This window comes from Heteronotia binoei, chromosome 6 (genome assembly GCF_032191835.1).
Source record: "Heteronotia binoei isolate CCM8104 ecotype False Entrance Well chromosome 6, APGP_CSIRO_Hbin_v1, whole genome shotgun sequence".
Classification (NCBI taxonomy): Eukaryota; Metazoa; Chordata; class Lepidosauria; order Squamata; family Gekkonidae; genus Heteronotia; species Heteronotia binoei.
Window position 1 is genome coordinate 20,543,289 of NC_083228.1, and position 25,749 is coordinate 20,569,037.

Here is a 25,749-nt window from a genome sequence, read left to right on the forward strand (position 1 = left end):
AGAAGATATTTTTGCTACCTTGAGAGGGGGGGGGCTGTGCTATTAAGAGCTCCACAGTGGGCAGAAATCGCGTCTGTTTTGTGGCGGCCCTATGGATTAATGTCCTCCAAAACGTCCTATCGTGAACTGCCTTGCTGGGATCTTGCAGGCTGGGGGCCGTGGCTTCTCAGTCTTAAATCTCCTCCTGATTTCTTGGTTGCCACCTCCCTTGTGGTTGATGGCGGAGCCAAGGAATAGACAATCTTGAACAGCACAGAGGGGACAAAAATTGCCAATCACGAATCTAGAGCTTCTTCCATTCAGGAGCAGTTTTTTCCCCCCTCAATGACTTTGGACTCTCCCACCCTCCTCCTCCTTCCTTTGCACATTCCTAATGTCTCTCTCTGCACTGTGCCGTGGTGTCCTTTTCACCCCGACTCACGTCTGTTTGCATTTCCTTGCCTGCTTATGCGATATGACAAACATCTCCTAATCCCTGCCAGCTTAGCACTTTCTGGTGGCCCCACTGCAGGGAGAAGACAGTGATGCAGGGGGAAATTCCTAATTTTAGTCCAAGCGATACTCCTTGTCGGGGCGGGGGCAGATAATTGATCCGTCTTGCTCCCACTCTCCCGGGACCAGCAGAAATCTGTCACATCTCTCGGAAGATGCTGCAGAGCAGCGTAAATATGCCCACACCACTCGCCAGAGATGGCTAAAGGAGGGGAAGTAATCGCTGTAGACGCTTTCGTTAAAACTCAGATGGATTGAGGACAACATGTTGTGCTGGCGTTTGCATATTTTGGCTCGCATGAGAAAAAAAAGGCACGTTGCGTTAACGAGAGATGGACAGTGTGACACTTTGCATACTAATGGCCTGATACAAGGGAGTTTGGCTGCCCCGGAGAGAAGAGCCCAAAGAGGAGTCAGGAAACACAACTTGAATTTTGTAATCACAGTGTGAACATCATCACAGAATCAGAAACGCAAACAAAACTGACATCCAGATTGGGTAGGGATGCCAGCCTCCAGACGGGACAAGGCTGGCCTTAGACTGTCTGACAACCTAGGCAAGGCTGACTTCTGGCACGCCCCGCACTGATAACATCACCGATCCACATGGGGGTGCCCAATGCAGTGTCCACAGAAGGCTGGCGCCCTAGGCAGCTGTCTGGTTTACCTACTGGCAGAGCCCTCCCTGGGACCTGGGGATCCTTAGAATTATGGCTCATTTACAGACCACGGAGATCAGCGCCCCTGGAGAAAATGGATGCTCTGGAAGGTGGACTCTCTGCCATTATACCCTCCCTGAGATCTCTGTCCTCCCTGGGCTCCACCCCCAAATCTCCAGGAGTTTCCCCATCTGGAGCTAGCAACCCTATGGCCCCCCCTCTCTACCAGTGGCCAACCCTAAAATTGGATCCGAATTTGGGGTTTCAGAGGATGGTTAGTTTCAGCGGCTCTCCAGGGTCTCAAGCTGAGGTTTTTCACACCTATTTGCCTGGGCCCTTTTTTGGAGATGCCAGGGATTGAACCTGGGACCTTCTGCTTCCCAAGCAGATGCTCTACCACTGAGCCACCATCCCTCCCCGGTTCAAAGTTAGCCTTGATAGGGTGCCAGATAGTCTAGGACCAGCACTGAGCACTTAGGACTCTGCTCTTGAGCTGCAGCAACCTCTGTTCAAATCCAGGTCAGGGGAAGTTCTTGAAACTGCAGCTTAGATGGTCCATTGCTCATTGGCAGAGCATAAGCCTGGCATTCAGAAAGCCTATGGTTCCTTTCTGGCCTCTCCGTTTAGCTTAGGGTTGCCAGCTCCGTGTTGAGAAACTCCTGGAGGAGGAGGAAGAGGAAGAAGAAAGAAGATGATGATGATATTGGATTTATATCCTGCCCTCCACTCTGAATCTTAGAGTCTCAGAGCAGCTCACGATCTCCTTTATCTTCCTCCCCAACAACAGACACCCTGTGAGGTGGATGGGGCTGAGAGGGCTCTCACAGCAGCTGCTCTTTCAAGGACAACTCCTGCAAGAGCTATGGCTGACCCAAGGCCATTTCTGCAGCTGCAAGTGGAGGAGTGGGGAATCAAACCCGGTTCTCTCAGATAAGAGTCCTCACACTTAACCACTATAATACCTTTTATTTATATTTATATCCCGCCCTCCCCGCCGAGGCAGGCTCAGGGCGGCTAACAACATTAATCAATATAACAAATGATACAATACTTTAACAGTAGATAAAAATTGATTAAAATTCTAAAAAACAGTAAAACAATAAAATTAACATCTTGGTGCTATTCTGACAGATAACAAACTCATTTAAGCAGTCTCTCAGTGTTTAGTCGGTGAAGGCTTCACTAAAGAGGAAGGTCTTGCAGGCCCTGCGGAAACAGTCAAAGTCCCGCAGGGCCCGTACTTCCTCTGGGAGCTGGTTCCACAGGTGTGGGGCCATAACAGAGAAGACCCGGGTGCGGGTACTCTGCAGTCTTGCTTCCTTCGGCCCTGGGATAGTCAACAGGTCTTTCCCTGCTGACCTCAGTGCTCTCTGGGGTTCGTATGGGGAAAGACGGTCCCTCAGGTAGGCAGGTCCTCGGCCATATAGGGCTTTAAAGGTAATGACCAGCACTTTGTAACGAATCCGGTGTATAACTGGCAGCCAGTGCAGTCTGCGCAGCCCTGGCTGTATGTGCTCCCATTTGGGGAGCCCCATTAACAGCCTAGCCGCTGCGTTCTGCACCAGCTGCAGCTTCCGGATTCGGCACAGAGGCAGCCCCATGTAGAGGTCATTACAGTAATCCAGTCTCGAGGTGACCGTTGCATGAATCACTGTTGCTAGGTCCCGGCGCTCTAGGAAGGGGGCCAGCTGCCTTGCCCGCCTCAAATGGAAAAAGGCTGATAGCAGTGGCAGCTATCTGGGCCTCCATTGATAGTGAGGGCTCCAGTAGAACTCCCAAGCTCTTGACCCGGCGCGCCGCTTTCAGTGGCGCCCCGTCAAAAACCGGGAGAGGTGTTTCCCTCCCCAGAGTGCCCCAGCCCACGCAAAGGACTTCTGTCTTCGCTGGATTTAGCTTCAGCCCACTCAGCCTTAACCAGTTTGCCACGGCCTGCAATGCCAGGTCCAACCACTACACCAAACTGGCTCTCTTTGGAGGGAGGGGGGTGGAGCCTGAGGAGGGTGGGCTTTGGGAGGAGAGGGACCTCAAAGGGTATAATGTGATAAAGTCCATCTTACAAAGTGACCGTTTTCTCCAAGTGAACTGATCTCTGTTGCCTGGAGATCGCCTGTAATCCTAGGAGATCTCCAACTACCACCTGGAAGCTGACAGTCCTAATTTAGAAAGATCTTTGGGCTAAACTACAGATGACAGTTGGCTATATGGTGTTTCCTTTCCTCTTTTCCTTTTCAAAATGCAGCTACAGAAACTGCATGTGGAGATCATGTGGAGATTTCCCCCCTTCTAAAACTGCCCCCCCGGCTAACCTTTCACCCCATGCTGAGCAAAATACATGTACTGTGTAAATAAAATGATGTGAGTAACAGACTATACATTTATTTAGATATTTAGGTGCCGCTTTTCTCCTCAGTGGGAACCAGGGTTGCCAGGTCTCCTAATTGTGCCGGAGTGTGGGGGTTGGGGAGCTGACATCAGCTGGAAGTGACATTGTCACATCGGTGACAGCGGCGATGCTGTGGATTTTGCTGTAAGGTAAAATTGGCATCAGACCATAGAGTTCTGCCCCAAAACCAGACCATCCCTGACATGATGACATCACTTTTGTGTGACATCATTGCATCGGGGACGTTGTGGGGCGACATCGCTATTTGAGGGTGGGGTTTCTCAGAAGTCGCAAAACCCAAGAGATTCCCCACCCAGGCCTGGGTAATGACAACCCTAATGGGAACCTAAGGCACCCTGACAACATTGCTCTCCCCTGCTCCATTTTATCCTCACAACAATAATCCTGCGAGGTAGGCTGGGATGAGAGAGTGTGATAGACCAAAGGTCAACAGTGAGCTTTCACAGCTGAGTAGGGATTTGAGCTGTGGTCTCCCAGACTCTGGCCAACTCCATTGCCCCTGAATGTCAGCTCCAGTTCTCACAGCCCATTCATAACATTACAAAGTTCTCATGCCCTACCTCATGGCCATCACGAGGAACTTTCAATCCCACTGGGAGCCCCGTGCGGAGAGCTTGATTCCCAGGAGAGGGAGGCACCGATCCTGGCTCCCGTTCTTTGTATCGGATTGTGGGTTGTATGACTGAAAGGATCATTTTTTGGTTTCATCCCTGAGCTGATGGAAAGGTGGGACAGAAATCAAACAGAGAGGGCACAATCTGCTCAGCATTATTTTAAGCATATTTTAAGTCGTTGAGCGTATTTTAAGTCAGCTGGCAATATCTGAAGAGCGAGCTTGAACAGGTGTACTCGGCGCCCCACTCAGGCCTATTCAATGGGACTTACTCCCAGGAAAGTGTTCTTAGGGTAGCATTACGAAGCAAGTATTTTTATTCTCCCCACTGAAAGCAATAAATAGCAGCTCAGCTTGCATATGTGGTAAAACGAGCTTAATTTGGGGGGGGGGGGGGGGCAGCGGGCATTTGTGTATGTTCTGGTCTGGTGGGCATGTACCCTGAAATGCTGTTACTGGTATCATTTGTGCTTCTCCTGTAAGCATTAAACCCTTCATAACATCCATGCTCAAAATATGCAAGATAAATTTTAGTGCTCATGCCCCCCCTCCCCCCAGAATCATCTATTACCAGCTAGGGTTAGCTATTAAATTAGCCAAGCAGTCATTTCTGGCACGGTAACAATTCTCTCTGACATTAATTACTTCATACGTCTCTCAGGATATTTTTTTTTTTTTGTTAAATCACATGGGCTCAGCTCTGGGGTTTTTTCCACCCTATGATTTACTGTGAACCAGGCTGCAAAGTTTTAAGTAATGTTACCAAACATTCAGTCACGTGGATAATCCTGCCGCTTTTGCCAGCCCTGCTTATGCAAATAGAAATGCTGGTGCTTCGGGAGGGGCTGTGGCTCGGCGGCAGCGCACCTGCTTGGCATGCAGGAGGTCAAAGGTTTGATCCCCAGCATCTCCAGTTCAAAGGAGCAGGTACAGGTGATGGTAAAGACCTCCACCTGAAGACCCTGATGAGCTGCTGGCAATCTGAGCGGACAATACTGAATTTGATGGACCGAGGATCTGATTCAGTATAAGGTGGTTTTACGTTTTCACGGTGTATGATGATGCATGTTTTCTAGCCCCTATCCTGATGTTGCAAGGCTTTTTTTTGTAGCAGGAACTCCTTTGCATATTAGGCCACACAAACCTTGATGTAGCCAATCCTCCTGGAGCTTACAGTAGGCCCTGTCAGGAAAGCCCTGTAAGCTCTTGGAGGACTGGCTACATCAGGGGGTGTGGCCTAATATGCAAAGGAATTCCTGCTACAAAAATAGTGATGCTGCTTTTATGTAACTTTGAGTAGGGTTGCCTGGCAGCCAATGCTGCACTGGTCAGATGAGAGCACTGACGAGATTTGCTCAGTGGGTTGGATCCCAAAAGCTTTCCTGCTGATGAGAAAGGAAGGAGGCAGTCCCGTTTGACCACTGCTGTTCTGGGGATCATTGGAACTGGTTTGCAAAACTGTAACAAGAAGGAAAACGGGGCAAGGTTAGGGTCGCCAGGCTGAGCAGGGAAGTGGGGATAGGGACATGGTGGGTGGCTGCTTTGCCAGAAAGACCCATTGAGTTTCCAGCAATTCCTAGAACTACCCACCATCATTTCTGGGTTGAGAGCCAGTTTGCTGTAGTGGTTAAGAGTGGTGGGTTCCAATCTGGAGAGCCGGGTTTGATTCCGGACTCCTGCACATGCAGCCAGTTGGGTGACCTTGGGTCAGTCACAGTTTTCTCAGAACTGTCCTCTCAAGAGCAGTTCTGTCTCAGAGCTCTCTCAGCCCCACCTACCTCACAGGGTGTTTGTTGTGGGGAGAGGCCACTCTGAGACTCTGAGTGAAGGGTAGAGCATTGCAAAGTGAAGGGTGGGATATAAATCCAGTCTCCTCCTCCTCTTCTTTTTCATCTTTTCCCAGAAGTGACATCATTACACTGGCCCTGACCACAGCTTGAGGCAATGATGGGCAACAGGAATCTGGGATGGATTCCCTGTCCTACTTTTTGTGATTGTGGGCAAGGTTGAGTGAAGGGGCTGGTTGGATCTCAACAAAACTTTCTCCCTGAGGAGCAAGTTGTCTGGGTGGTTTTCCATGCGAGAGTGTTAAAACTGTGGTCAACTCCACCTTCAGTCTCAGGTGGCGTAGTTCATTCCATGAGCTTCTGTTGCACTTGAACAGGTAGGGCTGCCAGGCCCCAGGGCCGGGCAGGGTTCTCCTGCCCGGGAGGTTTCCAACCTGCCAGCCCGTGTTAGGCCGGTGAGGGGAACCTCGTCTGACGTTGCCAGCGGAATGACGTCACCCACAAGTGACGTCATCCTGCCGTCGATGTCGCACACCAGCCGCTCAAGGTGTTTCCAGGAAAACTCTTTGGTTTTCCCAGACGCTCTAGCATTTTGGGAAGGAAAACTCTATGGCGCACATGAACACCATCCCCCGCCGGAGGCCGCAGGGGACTTGGCAACCCTATGAAGAGGTGGCCAGACTTGCTTAGAGTGTAAGAGCCACACAGAATAAACATTAGATGTTTGAGGGGGGGAGGGGAGGAGAAAGAAGGAAAACAGGTGGGGTGAAGGAGGAGGGTGGGAGAGGTGGAAAGAAAGCAAATTTAGCTTTAAATGCATTCTCCAAGTCGCTGGCTGGTTTGACTTGGAGCAGTGATTTAAAAAGGGATATGCCTTCTCCAAGCTGGCTGATGAGATGATGGGAGCTTCAAAAGCTGCACAATGTGTCAAAGGGTCACATGTGGCTCCTGAGCCACAGTTTGGCCACCCCTGGAGCTGAAAAGCTCTAGATCAGGGGTGTCGAACTGATTTGTTCTGAGGGCCAGATCTGACATAAACGAGACTTTGTTGGGCCAGGCCACATGTGTCATAAAATGCAATGCCAGGTAGCCAAGATATAAATTTAATAAAGGGCACAAACACAAATAAAGACATTATTTTTTACTTTAAAAACAAACCTGCTTAAAGCATAACAATGAACAATTATTAAATTAACAATAATAATTGAAACATGCACAAATAATTATTAAAACTAACAAAGAATCAGGGGAGGTAACTGTGTTGATCTGACGCAGCAGAACAAAGTCTGAATCCAGTGGCACCTAATTTAGGACTGTCTTAATAGAATAACTGTGTTCCCAAAGATTAATAGCAACCCCAGGACCATGGATTTTTCAAGACAAGAGATGAACAGAGAAGGTTTGTTTTTGCCCACAAGTTTTCCTTAGTGGCCTTCTCACCCAGGTACTTCTCACTAGCTATAACAATTCCCCCAAAAGCCAAAAGACTGGGTTATAATGATTGCTAGGGAAAGCTGACTCCCACCCAGTCTGGGCACTGCATGAAGCCTGGCAGTCTGGGCCCCTCTCAAGATGAGTGAACCAAATAGAGTTGGTGACTGTAGGGTTGCCAAGTCCAATTCAAGAAATATCTGGGGACTTTGGGGGTGGAGCCAGGAGACATTAGGGGTGGAGCCAAGATCAAGGCTGTGACATTTAAAGGGACCACACACCTTTTCAATTCCTTCCTTCCATAGGAAATAATGAAGGATAGGGGCACCTTCTTTTGGGGCTCATAGCATTGGACCCACTGGTCCAATCTTTTTGAAACTTGGGGGGTATTTTGGGGAGCACTAGATGCTATACTGAAAGTTTGGTGCCTCTACCCCAAAAAACAGCCCCCCCAGAGCCCCAGATATCCGCGGATCAATTCTCCATGATTTTCTATGGGAGTAAATCTCCATAGGGAATAACAGAGTTCCCAGCAGACATTTCCCTCCCCTCCCCCCGCTTTCTGACGACCCTGAAGCGGGGGAAAGGCCTCCAAACCAGGGGATCCCCTGCCCCCACCTGGGGATTGGCAACCCTAGGTGACTGAGATCATGCCAACCAAGTGCTTCCAGACGTTAAGCACAGAAATAGTGAGTTGTTATTACAACTGCTAGGTAAGGCTGACTCTCTCTGCCCCCCTCCCCAGTCTCCGATCTTTTCCTCTCCTCCTGCTACAGGGGCTGGGGCACATCTGCCTGCCTCTCCATCTGTACAAAACATTCTTCACCTGAAGCTGTCAAAAAGAGGGAGAGGGCCCAGGGCAGGACAGAGGGCAGAGACCCATGAGGACAGAGTTCCCACTGGAACAGATGCTGGGCAGCAAAGGGGCTGCCCACCTTGGCCTGCTGGGGTTGCAAAGCAAGCCTAGGTGATTTGGAAGCCCTTCCCTTCCCTTTCCTCCACTCCCCCCCAATCAAACCAAAGCAACTGACAAGCATAGAAAAGGGTCCTTTCTTACCCGTGTTTCTTGATGCTTGCAAGCCAGGAGAGAGGCAGTCCCAACTTCATGGCAGTCGCTATGGGCCTTGACCCTCTGCAGCAGGCCGCCGTAGGGCTGCCAGTCCCCAGTTGGAGGCAGGAGATCCCCTGGTTCGGAGCCCCCCCCCCTCCCACTTCAGGGTCATCAAAAAGCAGGACGGGGAGAGGGAAATATCTGCTGGGCAATCCCTTATTCCCTGTGCAGACTGATTCCCATAGTTATAATGAAGAATTGATCAGCGGGTATCTGGCGCTCTGGAGGGGCTGTTTTTTGAGGTAAAGGCACCAAATTTTCAGCATAGCATTCAATGCCTCTCCGCGAAACATCCTCCGTGTTTCAGAAGGATTGGACCAGGGGGTCCAATTCTATGAGTCCCAAAAGAAAATACCCCTATCCTTCATTATCTCCAATTAAGAAAAGGTATTTAAAAGGTGTGCGGTTCCTTTAAAAGTGAAATCCCTTCGGAGTTCAATCGTGCTTGTCACACGGTTGCTCCTGGCTCCACCCCTAAAGTTTCCTGGCCCTACTCCCAAAGTCCCAAAATATTTCTTGAACTGGACCTGGCAACCCTAGGTCGCTGGCTCCCTCCCCCTGCCCAATCTGCATGCTGTGGCGGCTGCCCAAAAACCTCGCAGTTCATCCCCTCCGGCTTCCTCTGTCCTACCCAAACAATAAAAGGCACTGCGTCACCGACTCCATCCCACAGCTTAAATTTCGTGTGGCTGCTGATGCCCCCCTCAAACAACTCATCTGGCCGAGGGCCTTCCAACCTCCTCCGTGGATCTGTGCTGGTTGTCTGCTCCCTCCCGGCGAGCCCGGGGCTGGGCAGCTGCTGGTGGGGCTGAAGCCCTTCAGAACTCCGCCATGGCTCTGTGCCGGTTCTCTGCTCCCTCCCCCCGGCCTGAAGTGCACCCCCACTGCCGTCCAAACACCTCGGCGATTACTTGGGGGGGGGGGCTGTAGTCTACCAGCGGGTCGGATTGGGGCCCTCTGCAGGGCGGATTTGGCCCGCGGGCCAGACGTTTGACATCCCTGCTCTAGATTTTCTGAAGTGTGTCCCTGGCTTATCAGGTTCTGCTTTTGTTCTGCCTCTGATCTGCCAGGTTCTTTCAGAACTGGTTCTTTTCCGACCGCCCCTATTTTGGCTCTACCCCTGCTTCCTCTTGTACTTTTCAGATCTTAAAAGTACAGCCTTAACCCCAGCCTTAATTCTCCAGCAGAGCCTTTTGCTAACTGTGGCATGTTTTCATCCTTGCCCTCACAGGGAACAAATCGCAAGACAGTGGGATTGCAGAGATGGAAGAGCTCCCCGTGCCCCACAACATCAAAATCAGCAACATCACCTGCGACTCCTTCAAGATTTCGTGGGACATGGATTCGAAATCCAAGGAACGCATCACACACTACTTCATTGATCTAAACAAGAAAGAGAACAAGAATTCCAATAAATTTAAGCACAAGGTACGTTTGGGGGTTGGGGGTACTGCTGGCAGGAGGATGGGTTGCTTCATGAACCGGCACGATTCTAGTAGAAACTCTCAGAAAAATCCTGTCGCATTATAGCATGTGATAAAAGGATGTACAAGTGAAGGCTGGCGGTGTTATTTGCTGTTAAATTAATGCTCGAGGGGATACTGTTACCAGACAAAAAGACTTCTGTGGAGACCAAGTTCGAAAGTTTTCCCTCCAGAAGTGAGATTTCTTACCCATGTAGCTTTGCAACATCTCTAATTGCTCTGTTTAGCTCGGGCCCACACAGTTCATGACCAGCTTGGTACCTGTAATCAACCTCTTGTTTTCGCACCAGGTCTGGGTTGAGGAATGGGGCAAGCCGCATTCAATTAACGCGTATCTCCAGACTTTCCAGACCCGTATTTAGCTGACTCGCAGCTAAAACAATTAAACAAAACAAAACTATCCATTGCGCACAAGGTGAGACGTAAAATAGACATAAAACAGAATACCGAGCCTCCTAAAATGATATTTATATAACGGTCATCACACTATAAGACAGGCTACATAGCTGGAGCTCTTCAGCTGAAAGCCTGGATAAAAAGAAATATGTTGACTTGGCACATGAAGAAAAGCAGGAACCAGAGAAAAGCCGCCCTGAGCCTGCTTCGGCGGGGAGGGCAGGATAGAAATCCAATATAATTAATTAATTAATTAAGTGGGAGGGCATTCCAAAAGTGAGGTACCGCCACTGAGAGCCAGCATGGCATAGTGGTTACGGGTGATGGACTCTAATCTGGAGAACCGGGTTTGATTCCCCACTGCTACTCCGCAAGAGGTCCACTGGGTGACCCTGGGCAGTCTTAGTTCTCTCAGAACTCTCTCAGCCCTGCCTACAAGGTGCCCAACGTGGGGAGAGGAGGGGAATGTGAGTGTAAGCCACTTTGAGGGTATAAAAACCTACTTCTCTGCTTCTACTGAAAAGCATGGTCTGTGGTTGCCACCCATCTCGCCTCTACAATTTGGACCCAGAGAAATGGGGCTTCAGGAGATGATGTTAACTGGCGGGTTGTACAAGAGAAGACAGTTCTCCACGTACCCGTCCTGTGCATATAATCTCACGTGTCGTGGATGAAAACTTTTTAATGTTTGAAATGACATAGAGACTGTGTCATGGTAATGGGCTTGCCCCACCCCAAACACTGGGCCCCAGTAAACTGTTCCTGTTTCCCTGCCGTGTCACAATATAAGGCTGAGGGACTGTATTTGGTGTTGTGGGTCACAAAGGACACAGGTTTGGTTTCGCCAGATCACTTAGGAGGGATGAGCGAGGAGTCCAGCAAGGCTACACGCAAGTGGCTCACTCAGTCTGTAAACTGAAAGTCAAGGGAAAGTAGTTGTAGACACAGTCAATAGAAAGTCTGCATTCCTCAGCAAGAAGGCAGTTCTCTACGTCAACAGGAAGTGGGCAGATTTCAGAGGGCACCCAAAGGTATGTTAATAAAACAGAATTTTTGACATGTATTCAACATACATCTGATTCACAGTGAGGCTTCTCCACATCAATCCATGCACAAGGAGTCAAACTGAAGGGCAGGGCTTTTTTTGTAGCAGGAACTCCTTTGCATATTAGGCCACACCCCCTTATGTAGCCACAGGGCCCCGTGGCGCAGAGTGGTAAAGCAGCAGTACTGCAGTACTGTGGTCTGAACTCTCTGCTCACGACCTGAGTTCGATCCCAGCGGAAGTGGTTTCAGATAGCCGGCTCGAGGTTGACTCAGCCTTCCATCCTTCCAAGGTCGGTAAAATGAGTACCCAGCTTGCTGGGGGGAAAGTGTAGATGATTGGGGAAGGCAATGGCAAACCACCCTGTAAAAAGTCTGCCATGAAAACGTCGTGAAAGCAACGTCACCCCAGAGTCGGAAACAACTGGTGCTTGCACAGGGGACCTTTCCTTTCCTTTTATGTAGCCAATCCTTCAAGAGCTGACAGGGCTCTTAGTACACAGCCTACTGTAAACTCCAGGAGGACTGGTTACATCAGGGGCATGTGACCTAATATGCAAAGGAGTCCCTGCTACAAAAAAAACCCTGCTGAAGGGGAAAACAGTTTCACACGTGTGAACTCCCTTGTGTGATGCACAAATGTCCTTGAGATATTTTTGAAACAGTATTATCCTGTTCCTTTGTCTAAGAAGTTTGCCTTGCAGAGAACCTAGTCTGTTGCTGAGGGGAAAAAACAAAATGTCTTCCCTGTTATTATCTAAAAGCTGTCCCAGACTAGTTATTTGGGTGTGAATTGACAAGAATATCAATTTTCTGATTGGCACGCTTTGCCCTCATCGGACAACACTTTGTTCTTGCGGAGAGGCGGAGGGTGTGAATTAAAAGAAAAGCCGCTAAAACCAGATTTCAAGAATGCGCCCCATGAGGTAATTTCAGGAAATGAAAGGTGAGTTTAGGTCTTGCAGCATAAACAAGGGCTTCAAAGAGGGTGACGCTGGGACAGAAAAATCTATCTTTGATGCTACAGGCGCAAATGGATCAAATCAATGGCCATTCTACAACAATATCACTGGTTTGTTCCAACTAAGCATGTGTGCAAACATGCGCTCTAAAAATTAACAGGAAGCTGACCTCAACATCAATGTGAATGGGTCAATCTAGGCTCATGTGGGAGTTCCACATGCACATTGGAGCCCCGTGGTACTCCAGGGGAGGGCAAGTTACGTACATTTTATCCCTTTTATAACAGTTTTATCCTATGTTCCTTTAGCTGACATTGTTGAACACCATGTGACAATCAAAACAAAATTAACAACAAATGGGGGAATCAATTCAGAACACCAGCTGTGTATAGACTAATTTATCCCTCCAGTGTTCATGGGGTGGGGGAGGAAGCCTACGAAACACTATCCCAAAGTCTTTGGAAGCAAAGATCCCTCATAGGCGGAAAGTGCAGCCACCAACCTCACCTGCGCGGTCATTCCACAGCTCTGTGGCTGTCTCAGGAAAGGTGCTTCTCTTGCAAAAGCACTTGGAGCAGGATTGTCCCCACGGCTTTTTTGGTAACAGGAGCTCCATTGCACATTAGGCCACCCCCACCCCACCCCCGATGTAGCCAGTCCTCTTAAGAGCTTACAGGGCTCTTCATACAGGTCCTACTGTAAGCTCCAGGAGGATTGGCTACAGCAGGGGTGTTGCTACAAAAAAAAGCCCTGATTGAGGATTATCTCAGCTAGTTGCCATAAAATCGGTGGAACATGCACTCATGACCACCCTAAGAACATAAGAACATAAGAGAAGCCATGTTGGATCAGGCCAACGGCCCATCCAGTCCAACACTCTGTGTCACACAGTGGCCAAAAATTTTATATATACACACACACTGTGGCTAATAGCCACTGATGGACCTGTGCTCCATATTTTTATCTAAACCCCTCTTGAAGGTGGCTATACTTGTGGCCGCCACCACCTCCTGTGGCAGTGAATTCCACATGTTAATCACCCTTTGGGTGAAGAAGTACTTCCTTTTATCAGTTTTAACCTGTCTGCTCAGCAATTTCATCGAATGCCCACGAGTTCTTGTATTGTGAGAAAGGGAGAAAAGTACTTCTTTCTCTACTTCTTTCTCTACTTCTTTCTCTACTTCTTTCTCTACTTCCTCCTGAAGACTTTCTTTCCAAGGGGAGCCAAACAACACTTTGGATTGGACTCAGCAGGTCAATAGCCACTGTAACTGCTGTAATATAAGGACATACGCAGCCAGTAGCTGGTCTTGACCAGCTGTCTAGCCAAAGCATTCTGCTGCAGCTTCCTCTGCAGAGTCTTCCTCAATGGTCCCCACCTCTAAGTACCAACCCTGCTCAGCTTCCAAGATCTGGCAAGATCAGGCTGTACCGTACTATTCTGCATCCCTTTGACACAGGTTAGGAAAGCTGTAAAAGTTCTCTCCGTTTTCTTAAAACCAGAATGTAGTTAGCAACGCGCCATTAATTGCACTAGATGCAATTAGATCCTCATTATAATGTTCAGGAATTTAAACTTTGGGGACCCTTAATCCATAAGCTCAAGACCTGTGAGGCTTTTTCAGACAATAAAATCCTATCATGTGGTATATCCAGCTTTGCTGTAATCTAAAAAGCTAAAGTAAGTAATAGCTTCCCCAGTGGTAAGCTGCAAAGGGTTCTAACAAGGGAACTACTGTGTATTATTTCACATTTACAGTATTTCATGGCTTTTTGTTTGTTGGAGGAACTCCTTGGCATATTAGACCACACACCCCTGATGTAGTCAATCCACCAAGAGTTTCACAGGGCTCTTAGTACAGGGCCTACAGGAGCATTGGCTACATCAGGGGGTGTGGCCTAATATGCAAAGGAGTTCCTGCTACAAAAAAAGCACTGCAGTATTTACCAAAATACGAGAGTAGGATTTTTTCATAGGGTGTGCTATAAAACGAGAGGGGACAGTCCTGTTTCTTTAATAGGGGTTCCATGTGATGTTATTTACCCAGTGGCGTTGATTTATTGTGAAGATAAAATGAAGGAGAGGAGATTGATATAAGTGGGTTTCCTTTGGGGAGATAAGTGAGATATAAATGAAGTAATTATTCAGTAATGAAGTAATTAATCAGTCGTGGCTTTAGATTCCTGATGGGGGCTATGCCTGCCCGTGATTTAATACACAGAGGTTAAGTACCACGGATCACAGATGTACACATCACAAAACTTTCATAGATCTCTCTCCATTTTCAGTTAGACTGATCAAATTTTCACTGGGATTATATACCCTCACCTGTAAGATCGGTATCCACGAGAAACATTACAGAATTTGGATACAATCGCTTCTTGATGCGAAGGGGCCTTATAGGTGATGAGAAATTTGTGTGTGTGTGTGTGTGCTTTTTGGAAGGTGTATAGAAGGATGGTGAACAGATGGTAAATGATTTAGGGGGCGATTTTAGGGTTGCTAGCTCTGTGTAGGGAAATTCCTGGAGATCTGGGGGGCAGAGCCTGAGGGTGCTATGGGACCTAGGCCTATTGCTGGATAAGCAGGTGGCAACTGCCAAGAGTATATTTTTCCAGCTATGATTGGTTAATCACCCGTGAGCTTTCCTGGGCAGAAAAGATCTGGCCACTTTAGTGTATGCCCTGGTTACATCTAAATTAGATGACTACAATGGGTCTGCCCATAGAGTCTACCTTTCAAAGCAGCCATTTTCTCCTGAGGAACTGATGTCTGTATCCCGGAGATCCACTTTAATTCCGGGAGAGTTCCAGACACTACCTGGAGGTTGGCAAGCGTAAACCAGTTTGGGTGAGCCAAATCCTGAGACTGAAGAAAAACACACCAAGTCTCGCCGAGAGAAACTTAACTAATCAAGCCCTCTCGGCCAGCATTTTGTCTCTCTGGTCCTTTCTGCTCTTGGTGCCGCTGAGATCAGAGATCCAATTTATTTAGTGCGGGATGAGCTGGCTGCCTGGATCTGCCCCGTCGAGGCTAAACAGACGCTCACTTTGATTTTCCCTCTCTGTCCTCCATGCCCAGGGCCCCCTAGTGGCTTTAGAGAGAATAACACAAGTTAGAGGAAGTTGCCTGAACCCAGCAGGCCACAGTTGAAGCACCGCGACAGACATCACACAGTGTATTCTTTATAAATGCATCCCTCGCTCGTAGGGTTCCCAGTGCTGCTGCCACAGAACGGCATAGTTCCTTCTCCTGTCTGTCCAAGTTTGTCCATAGGCTATTTTGCAGTCTTGTATATTCAGGCTCCTTTCAAACTTCACACATTACAGAGTCTACAGATTGGGTCTGGGGCAGAGTTGCTGGCCTTGCCCCTACAAATCCCAGGAGTCTTGGGGGGTGGAGCCTGGGGATGATGCGGTGACATCACAGCCCTCCCACATTCTAGGAATTCCCCCCAGTCTCTGTGATAAAGTGCAAATTCCTCTGTGCCAATTCCTACAGTGTTGTACAAGCTGTAACATTACTTCTGGATCACCTGGAAGTGATCTCACAGCATCTGCACCTCTACTTTTCTCCCGCCGCTCAGTTGACCAAGGGTGGGGCTTGAGTTTGCCCATCATGAGCAGGCAAATAGTAAGTCTAGTCTAGCATCTACCCCCAGTGTTGGCATAGCCTAATCATGCATCAGAAGTGGATTCTCCTAAATGCCCATGCGTGTGCAGTGCTCAGTTAGGATCAGAACCATGGCACACATGGAAAATGAGTTTCAGCCTTCTCTCCTGCACTGTTTTCCAAACCTGAAAGTGTCCTTGGGGATGCCCTTTGGGGAAATGTTGGTGGGATTTTTAGATGATGAAGATATTGGATTTATACCCTGCCCTACACTCTGAATCTCAAGAGTCTCAGAGCAGCTCATGATCTCCTTTACCTTCTTCCCCCACAACAGACACTCTGTGAGGTAGGTGGGACTGAGAGAGCCCTCCCAGAAGCTGCCCTTTCAAGGCCCACTCTGTGAGAGCTACAACTGGCCCAAGGCCATTCTGGCAGCTGCAAGTGGAGGAGTGGGGAATCAAACCCGGTTCTCCCAGATAATAATAAGATTTATATCCTGCACTATACTCTGAATCTCAGAGTGGTCACAATCCGCCCCCCACTCACAACAGACACCCTGTGAGGTAGGTGGGGCTAAGAGAGCTCTTATAGCAGCTGTCCTTTCAAGGACAACTCCTGCCAGAGCTATGGCTGACCCAAAGCCATTCCAGTAGGTGCAAGTGGAGGAGTGGGGAATCAAACCCGGTTCTCCCTGAAAAGAGTCCGCACACTTAACCACTACACCTACCTGGATACATGCGGATTTCTTCACCAAGCCCTTTGAAGACCTTCTCTCTCTTTCTCCCACAACCCCCCTACCACGTCGGTCCTAGATGAAGCACCATGCACGCGAGTGTAGTATTTTCCCCCGCATCCTTTTTTCCCATATGCCAGACAAGCCAAATAATTCCTGCTTACAGAATGCGCTCTCTGCTTTCGTGTAGTGGATAGCTTTGCCGATCGTGAGGAAACCCAGCATGATCTTGAGAGTTCTGTACCAGATACTGATCCAATCTGCCTCAGAACCACGTGAGGTGGTGGAGAAGTGAGAGAGCTTTTTTTTGTTTTCCATCACTTGGTTGCAGACTCGCCCTTAGGGATCAAGTACAAAGTGAGGGCCAGAGGCAGAAAAAGAAAAAAAAAGAGATGAAAATGCAGAACGTGAAGTCTCACAAGCACAATTAAAGACACTGGAGTGAAAACCCTGTTTCCTGGGGGAGGAGGGAGTGTGTGGTATTCCACTGAAAATCAGAAGCTATGAATTTTTTTGTTCTAGGAGTGCCATTTCGGAAGGGAAGTGGGGGCAGGCGGAAAGTGAGTGAGAAAAAAAGTGTCCTCACCTCAGTGTTTCAAACCATATGTGATTTTTCTTCCTTCGCTTATCAGCCTCTGGATCTCCCAGTTACTGTTGTCAACAGTTAAATGGGCCCGCATATTAGGCACGCACACACCAGTGACAAATCTCATTATTTTAAATTAAGGGGGTTATTAACCCCTCCCCCTTTGAGCCACAAAAGACACAGAATGGTACAAAAATTGCTGAGTGGCACAATGTCACTCTCATGGTATATTGTCATCCTTGGGCCTGAGGATAAACACTTTTGTTTTCTAGAAGCAGAATTACTTAAAACTATGCTTTCTTAATTTTAGACAATTGTGAGACGGAAAAAAGTAGAAATTAAACTCTATAGTAAACCAAAGAGAGTGTGTTGTTTAGGCAGAAAGAGTTTAGTAAGTCAAAATAACTAGGACTGTAACAGCATGTCTGAATATCTAGTTTACAATATTGAAAACACTGGGCTCTTTAATAAGGTATTATCATTAAACATATTATCTCCAAAATTATTCACATTCCAATAATAAACAGCTGCTTAAACCATGTCTATAGTGTATATAAGAATTATTATTTTCTAATAATGTAGAAGGTAGTTTGTTATATGAAGTTTTGTGCTGTACATTTTGGGAGTCTAAGCTCCTTGTCTTTAGCATTCCACTGATTTAAAACAAAAAAACCCAAATCTCATAATAAAATCAAGCAAGGAAAATATTGCTTAAAAAGCATTTCACTCATTCCAAAAAAGAGAGGGAGAACTATTTCATATTAGTTCTCCCCCCCCCCCAGTATACCCCCAAATTTCCATTGGAGAAATTGAAAAGAAGTCCTCAAAAAGGGGCTTTCCTACTTTCCCCCCCTCTGGCTCTTTTCTCTAATAGGTATGAATATGCTCACTTGGTCTCTTGTGATGCTTGGGGTTTTGAAACTACGGTTCCCAGCATGCTTACTTGTCCTTGTGGTCACGCAGATGCATGCCAACTAGTTACCTGCATAATTTCTATGCAATAAGATGGAGGTTGTTGAATTTCTCCCTTTCTCTGCTGCTGCTGGTAGCCTTCCTGTGGCATTGCTAAATTTTGAAAAGGGTTTTTTTTTTAATCTCATTTGCAGAGACGTTAGTGATGGATATTGTGCACTATATTTTTATTTAGTTTTTATTTCAGTTCCTATACCCTCTTCCCTGAGTTCACAGGATTCAGGATGATTAACAACAACAAAAATATGATTTTTTTTAAAAAAAACCCAGATTTAAAACTATCTGTTAAAATTAAAATTTTATATTATAATCAATGTGGAAGTGCAGGGTGTGTGGTATGTACGCAGACGAACGAGGTTACTTATACAAACTGAACACAGGGAGCCTGTGTCGGTCTGAAGCCGGCGGTTCTAAAATTTCCAAGCGAACCCCTCCGTTTTGCTTGAAGCCTCAAAATCTTCGCAGCTGCTCTGCTCTGTGCGCCAGGCACGAATCTTCACCCAGCACATCAGCACCAATGTTCCCTCTAGGCTGCAGAGTCTTGTGAGCAAAAATTCTACTTTGTGAGCTACTGGCATGAAAGTTATGAGCTACTGCATCAATTAGTGTGCTCGGGGGCCACTTCCCCTGAGCTAAGACGAAAATGTGTGAGCCGGAGGCTAAAAAACTGTGAGCTAGCTCACACTAACTCAGCTGAGAGGGAACACTGATCAACACACGTGCAACATCCCAAGACAGCAAGGCTGTTATGCCTGTCTTGCAGGCCAGTACGCTGGCATGAGCACTGGGCTGGGTGGTGGGGGGGGGGGGAGACAGATCCTTCTTCCCATGGCAGTCAGCTCATGCATCACCTCTGCAACCAGGGAATCAAGCAGCAAAGGTGTCTGCCGGCAGTGCCACTTCAGACCGCATCCTCTCCCTCTACATTGTTGTTGGGGGGTTTTTTAACCTAGCATCTCAGGCAAAGGGCTAGCCTAAACACTGAACTGCTGGTTATCTGGTGGTGGAAAATGCCATCAAGTGGCATTCAACCTATAAGGATCCCATGAGGTTTTCAAGGCAGTCAGGAGGTGGTTTTCCATTGCTTGCCACTGAGGACTTCATTGGTGGTCTCCTATCCTAACTGAAGCTGAACTATCCTAACTGAAACCAACCCCACAGCTGCTGAGGTCTGATGAAATCAGGCTAGTTTGGTTATCTGTGTCTAGGGTTGATTTCTGGTGGAGGGAGACTTCATTTATGCCTCTTCCACTTGAGGGCTTGTAGAGGTATAAAAGCTGGGGGCAGGTTTACCTGATTTCTAACTCGATCTTCCTTACCCTCATGCATAATATTGCATTGTTCTAGGGGTGCCAGACTCTAGGTGGGACCTGGGGATCTCTTGACTTACAGGTCATCTCCAGATTACAGAGACCAGTTCCTCTGGAGAAAATGGAGGCTTTGGAGGGCGGACTCCATAGCACTGCATCCCACTGAGGTTCTTGTTCTGTGCAGGTTTCATCCCAAAATCTCTAGGACAGGGGTGGGCAAACTTGCTTAACATAAAGAGTCACAGAATAAATGTCAGTTTGATAGCCACAAGACAGGAACATCAGATGGTTGAGAGCCATAAGGCATGAGAGGGAGGGGAGGAAGGAAGGAAATAGAGGAGGGAGGAGAGGTGGGAATAAAGCAACTTTAAATGCATTCTCCACACTGCTGGCTGGCTTGGCTTGGAGAAGTGATTTAAAGAGACAAATGCCTTCTCCAAGCTGGCCAATGGGGCACTGGGGCCTTCAAGAGCCACCCAATATGTGTACATGTGGCTCCTGACCCACAGTTTGGCCACCCCTGCTCTAGGAGTTTCCCATCCTGGATCCGGCAACCCTCCTCCCTCCTCCCCTGCTGGTGGCCGAGGGTTCTACATTGTTCCCGTGAAGCATTACTGCTGCCCTTACTCAGCTCTTTTGCTTTTACTTTTCATAGATTTCTGTACTCTTATTAGGGCTTCACTTTGTGCTTGCTAATACTAACGTGCATCAAGGAGGGATTTGGCTGCACTGGCAAATCTATCCAATAAAAAAGCTTTTTATGGGCTTTTGCAAAGTCATGCCAGATACTTAACGTTTGTCAGCGTCGTAGTATTTTAGGCTTTTGTGTAACGGCTGGTGCTACGGCGTTTGTCGGCAAGAGTGGGGCCGCAGGCAAAGGGTCCTATGCATGTATTGTACAATGAGGGGGAGTGATGGGTGTATTCTCCCCCTTTCCAGGTGAATGTGTTTGAAATGCAAATTAATTTGCACAATGGAGGCATTGGCCTGCTGCACAATGCAAGATGCTGCCATTCTGGATTGATACAGCTTTATCAGCAAGCATTAATTGAAGAGTCTGGGACTTCTCAGTTTAGAAAACAGACATCTAAGTGCAGGGAGGGACATAACAGAGGTTTATAAAATTAGTAGGGATAAGGCCTGTTGTGAAGAAAAATACAACGGGCTCTAGAAAGAGAGCCATCCTTGCTGCCTTCCCACCCATCCAAGTGAAGGCATTCATTCTTCCCCCACACACCTCAAGGGGAGCTGATCTCTGCCATCTGGAGAGCAGTTGTAATTCTGAGTGATCTCCAGCCCTCACCTGGAGATGGACAACAGTGGTTGCCCAGGAGGAAATGTCATTGTACCTGTCTGAGGTCTCATCCCTCCTCAACCCCCACCCTCTTCAGGCCCCCACTTAAAACTCTCCAGGAATTTCCTAACCTGAAGTTGGCAACCCTATCCCCTTCCCTTTATCTGCCCCTTTGACTTCAGCTTTCCATTGCTTTCAGTTGGCGAAGTGCCACCACACAGAAGGTCCTGTCCCTTTGGCACCCACCAAGCTGCCACAGGGGGAGGGGGGATATGAGAGCTAAGATATGGGAGAAGGTGATGCTTGGAGTTATTTCTCCACACCCCTGACTTTCCCCCTCCCATTTGTCTGCCATATCAGGACGTACCCACGAAGCTCGTTGCAAAAGCCGTTCCCCTGCCAATGACGGTCCGCGGCCACTGGTTCCTGAGCCCAAGAACCGAGTACACGGTAGCTGTCCAGACTGCCTCGAAGCAAGTGGATGGTGACTACATGGTTTCAGAATGGAGTGAAATCATCGAGTTTTGTACAGCAGGTGAGGGCTTCTAGCACTACAATCCAGGTACTAGAAAAGAAGCGACGTGTAAATGCATCTTGTGTATTGAATTCTCTTTTGTTGGCACCAGAAAGAGAGATGGTCAACTGGGGGTTTGGACTGAGGTCTCCCGGATTTTAGTCCACCACTCTAACCTCATCCGGATTGGGATCTGGGAGACGTCAATCCAAATCCCCAGTCGACCCTGGAAGCTTTGGGCCTGCCACACCCACTCAGCCCAAGCCTACCTCACAGGATTGTTGTGTGGATAAAATAATGGAGGAGAATTAACTTATAAGGCACTTTGGATCTCCATTTGGGGGGAAAGCGTGATACAATTAAATTACTTATTAGATTTACAACAAAGGATTTTGAAGATAAGCGTAGTTGTGGCAGGCGTTTGAATGCACTCGGGTCCTAGAGCATCACTTGATGGAGAAACAGGGTTGGCTGAGACTTCTCAAAGAGGATACAATTAAATGAGGCTTAAGGATCCATGAACAGGTCTCAAGCGGGTTTTCTAATGCCAACTAGCAGCTGGGGGCCGCTGACTACGAATCAGGGGCCGCGGTGAACCGTGGCTCACTCTTTTCCCCACCCACGTTCCGTTCCTCCCTCTTCCCAAGTGGTTATTTTCCCTGTTGATAAAGACCGTAGAGGTTGCCGGCATGGTCCCCCCAGCAGGACAAATGAAGTTCCCAGGGGTTGCTTCACATCAGGGAAAAGGAACGGGGGAGTTTAAATCCCTCCCTTCCCAGCACGATGCGTCCCTGATCTCAACCGAGAGGGTTCTCACAGCTCCTATTAACAATGTTAAAAACCACACTGAAGAAGCAGGCTTCTTTCCCCTGACCCTTAATGGCCAATCTGGATTTGTGGGTATAAGATGTGTAAAGCAAAAAGCCCCTGCTTGTTGCTGCATAATAAAGTTGTAGTCTTAAGCAGGGCTTTTTTGTAGCAGGAACTCCTTTGCATATTAGGCCACACACCCCTGATCTAGCCAATCCTCCTGGGGCTTATCGTAGGCCCTGTACTAAAAGCCCTGTAAGAATAGGTGCTTTTGAGCTGTGGTGCTGGAGAAGAATCTTGAGAGTCCCTTGGACTGCAAGAAGATCAAATCAGTCAGTCCGAAGGGAAATCAACCCAGACTGTTCCCTGGAAGGTCAGATGCTGAGCTGAAGCTCAAATACTTTGGCCACCAAATGAGAAGGCAGCACTCACTAGAGAAGACCCTGATGCTGGGAAAGATGGAAGGCAAACGAAGAAGGGGACGGCAAAAGATGAGATGGCTGGACAGCGTTATTGATGTAACTAACACGAATTTGAGCAGACTTCGGAGGATGGTCGAAAACAGGAGGGCCTGGCGTGACTTTGTCCATGGGGTCGCAAAGAGTTGGACTCATCTGTGCGACTGAACAACAAAAAGCTCTTCGAGGACTGGCTACATCAGGGGTGTGTGGCCTAATATGCAAAGGAGTTCCTGCTACAAAAAAACCCTCTGCAGTGAGGGATTTAGATACAAAGTAAGTGTCTTCAGAGGAAACCAAGCATTCCACTCTTTCTCTCAGACGAACTACAGGTTGCCTTTAACTCGTTGTCTCTGCAGGATGCCCTGTGGCGACTCAGTTAAGAAGCACCATGGGGCCCAATTCTGGCTTGGAGAGCAGCGTGGGAAGATGAGGGGCACCTATCTCCCCTGTCCATATTGTGGTCCCAATCCAAATCAGGCCCCTGCAGTTGCCAAGGGGACCCCGCAGCTGTCGTACAGCTGCAAACCACCAAGGTCATCTCATGTAAAATGGAATGTGTAGTTGAGGCCTCTATGGCCGAGAAAGGGATGCAGTTCTGCCTCAGAGAGCTTCAAAGATGGCGCCCGCTCCGGTTTGGCCCTCAGTCTTATTCTGAACTTTACCATACATACTTTGGCAATTTATGTTTTGCTCAGGGCCAGATCTAGGGGGAGCAGAGGGGGGTGTTTGCCCCGGGCGCTGATGGAGAGGGGGCGCCAAATTGGGTAAGGAATCCATTGTATTCTATGGGACCATAAGACAGAATGGCCCGTAAGGGCGTGTCAGTTTTTAATTTTGCCCCCCCCCCCCCCCCAAAAAAAAAAACACATGTAGATCCGGTCCTGGTTTTGCTTCTTGCTAGTCAAATGCTTTGTGTTCACAGATTATTCCAAGGTCCACTTAACACAGCTTTTGGAAAAAGCAGAAGTGATTTCAGGACGCATGTTGAAATTTTCGGTCTTTTATCGGAACCAGCACAAGGAATACTTTGATTACATCAGGTAAGAGTCGCGCGAGAACAACGCAGAACGTGGCCTGCTCCGTGTAGCGCAGCTAGCAGGAAGAATCCTGACATTTAACTTGGGAAACAGCTTGCTGGAATTGTCTGTAGCAGGGGTGGCCAACGGTAGCTCTCCAGGTGTTTTTTGCCTACAACTCCCATCAGCCCCAGCCAGCTGGGGCTGATGGGAGTTGTAGGCAAAAAACACCTGGAGAGCTACTGTTGGCCACCCCTGGTCTATAGAGATGTGATCCTCCAGGTAAAATTAATTAGCAGCTAGGTATTTTAGAATTTACAGTCTATGCTCTTCTCAGTAGCTGAGCAAGCTACTGTGCTCAACAAGCACCAGTCATTTCCGACTCTGGGGTGAGTGACGTTGCTTTCACAACGTTTTCACGGCAGACTTTTTACAGGGTGGTTTGCCATTGCCTTCCCCGGTCATCTACACTTTTCCCCCGGCAAGCTGAGTACTCATTTTACCCACCTCGGAAGGATGGAAGGCTGAGTCAACCTTGAGCCGGCTACCTGAAAACCCAGCTTCCGCCAGGGATCGAACTCAGGTCGTGAGCAGAGCTTGGACTGCAGTACTGCAGCTTCACCACACTGCGCCACGACAGGGCTCCTCGGTAGCTAAGGGTGGGTTAAAAAAAAATTGAATTAGGAATGTGGAAAAGGCATCCATGCCTGGTCTGCAGCTAAAATAGGATTCTTAGCATTCCCAGTGTTGTAAGCTCTCTGCGACACACAGCCCTAAAGCCCAGTGAAGGAGCCGCATGCCAAACAGCTGGCTCCGTAGCAGCAGAACATCTGCTTGGAATGCAGACAGTCCCAAGTGCCATCCTTGACATCTCCAGTTAAAATATCAGGCAGTAGGTGATGCGAAAGACCCTTGCCAGCCAGGCTAGACAATACTGGATCCGGCAAAGTAATGATCTGATGCAATACAGGGCAGTGTCATGTGCTCTGTGTGCATTTTCCTTCTATGTCTGGGAGGAATTGCAGAGACAATTCCTGCTGCATTGAACAACCAGGGCTGTGAATGGAGTCAGGCATTGTAGTCTTCTGAGGGAGCGTGCAGTCTCTTTCCCCTCCCAAGCAGAGTAGTCGCAGATACCCCATCACTGCAATGTGCATCTCAGCCAGGAGGGCAAAGATGGCTCGGCCATCTAGTTAGAAGGGTGGCCGTGTTCATCCAACTGATTTTACACCTGTAGTTTCTAATCCCGAAAGTCACATACTTGCATAAATTGGCCAAGAGGGGTTGATTTGGAGAGCCAGTTTGGTGAAGTGGTTAAGTGCGCGGACTCTTATCTGGGAGAACTGGATTTGATTCCCCACTCGTCCAGTCGCAGCTGCTGGAATGGCCTTGGGTCAACCATAGCTCTCGCAGGAGCTGTCCTTGAAAGCCCCACGCACCTCACAGGGTGTCTGTTGTTGGGGGGGAAGATAAAGGAGATTGTGAGCCTCTCTGAGTCTCTGATTCAGAGAGAAGGGTGGGGTATAAATCGGCAGTTCTTCTAATAGATTGAAGACTTCTTGTTGATGGTTGCTCTGCACATTAACTTCACCCATTTGGGGCCTTTCTAGCTGGGCTTTCTCTCATTAAGGAGCCGAGGCCGTTCACGACAACAGCCACAAACAAAGAGCACCACAGCAATTTTGATTTCCACCCATCAAAGCCCAGCAGTCAAAAAGCCCAAACTCTCCAGGGCAGTGGGCCAAAATCCCTTGTCAATAGTTCTGCTTTGGACAGTTTTCTGGAGATTCAGAGAGCAGGGTGCCTACTGCCGACATTCCAGAAAGCCGCTCCATGTGGAAACAAATAGTCTGAGAGAACGCTGCTAAGAGCTGTTCCTTCCCTCAAGCCACTTGGGGGAGGGGGGCGGGTGCTCAAGCCCAGGCAAGGGTGGGTTTAGCCACCCCATCTGAGGAAGTGGAAAGGCTGCCGTTGCTGGGTTCAGCCCACTTTAAAGGTGAAGGAATGCGTAGACAGGCCTGATAAACCTTGGCGGTTCTACAGAAAATACTACCTGT

At 48.3% G+C, this 25,749-nt stretch overlaps 1 protein-coding gene across 1 annotated transcript in view; it reads left to right on the forward strand.

The window, feature by feature from the left end:
* Positions 1-25,749, forward strand: part of PHYHIPL (phytanoyl-CoA 2-hydroxylase interacting protein like) — an 83,450-nt gene that overhangs the window by 53,725 nt on the left and 3,976 nt on the right. The window contains exons 2-4 of the mRNA XM_060241084.1: positions 9,729-9,925; positions 21,252-21,426; positions 23,599-23,716. Of these exons, the coding sequence (XP_060097067.1) occupies positions 9,729-9,925; positions 21,252-21,426; positions 23,599-23,716 (490 nt within the window). The remainder of the gene's footprint in view (positions 1-9,728; positions 9,926-21,251; positions 21,427-23,598; positions 23,717-25,749) is intronic.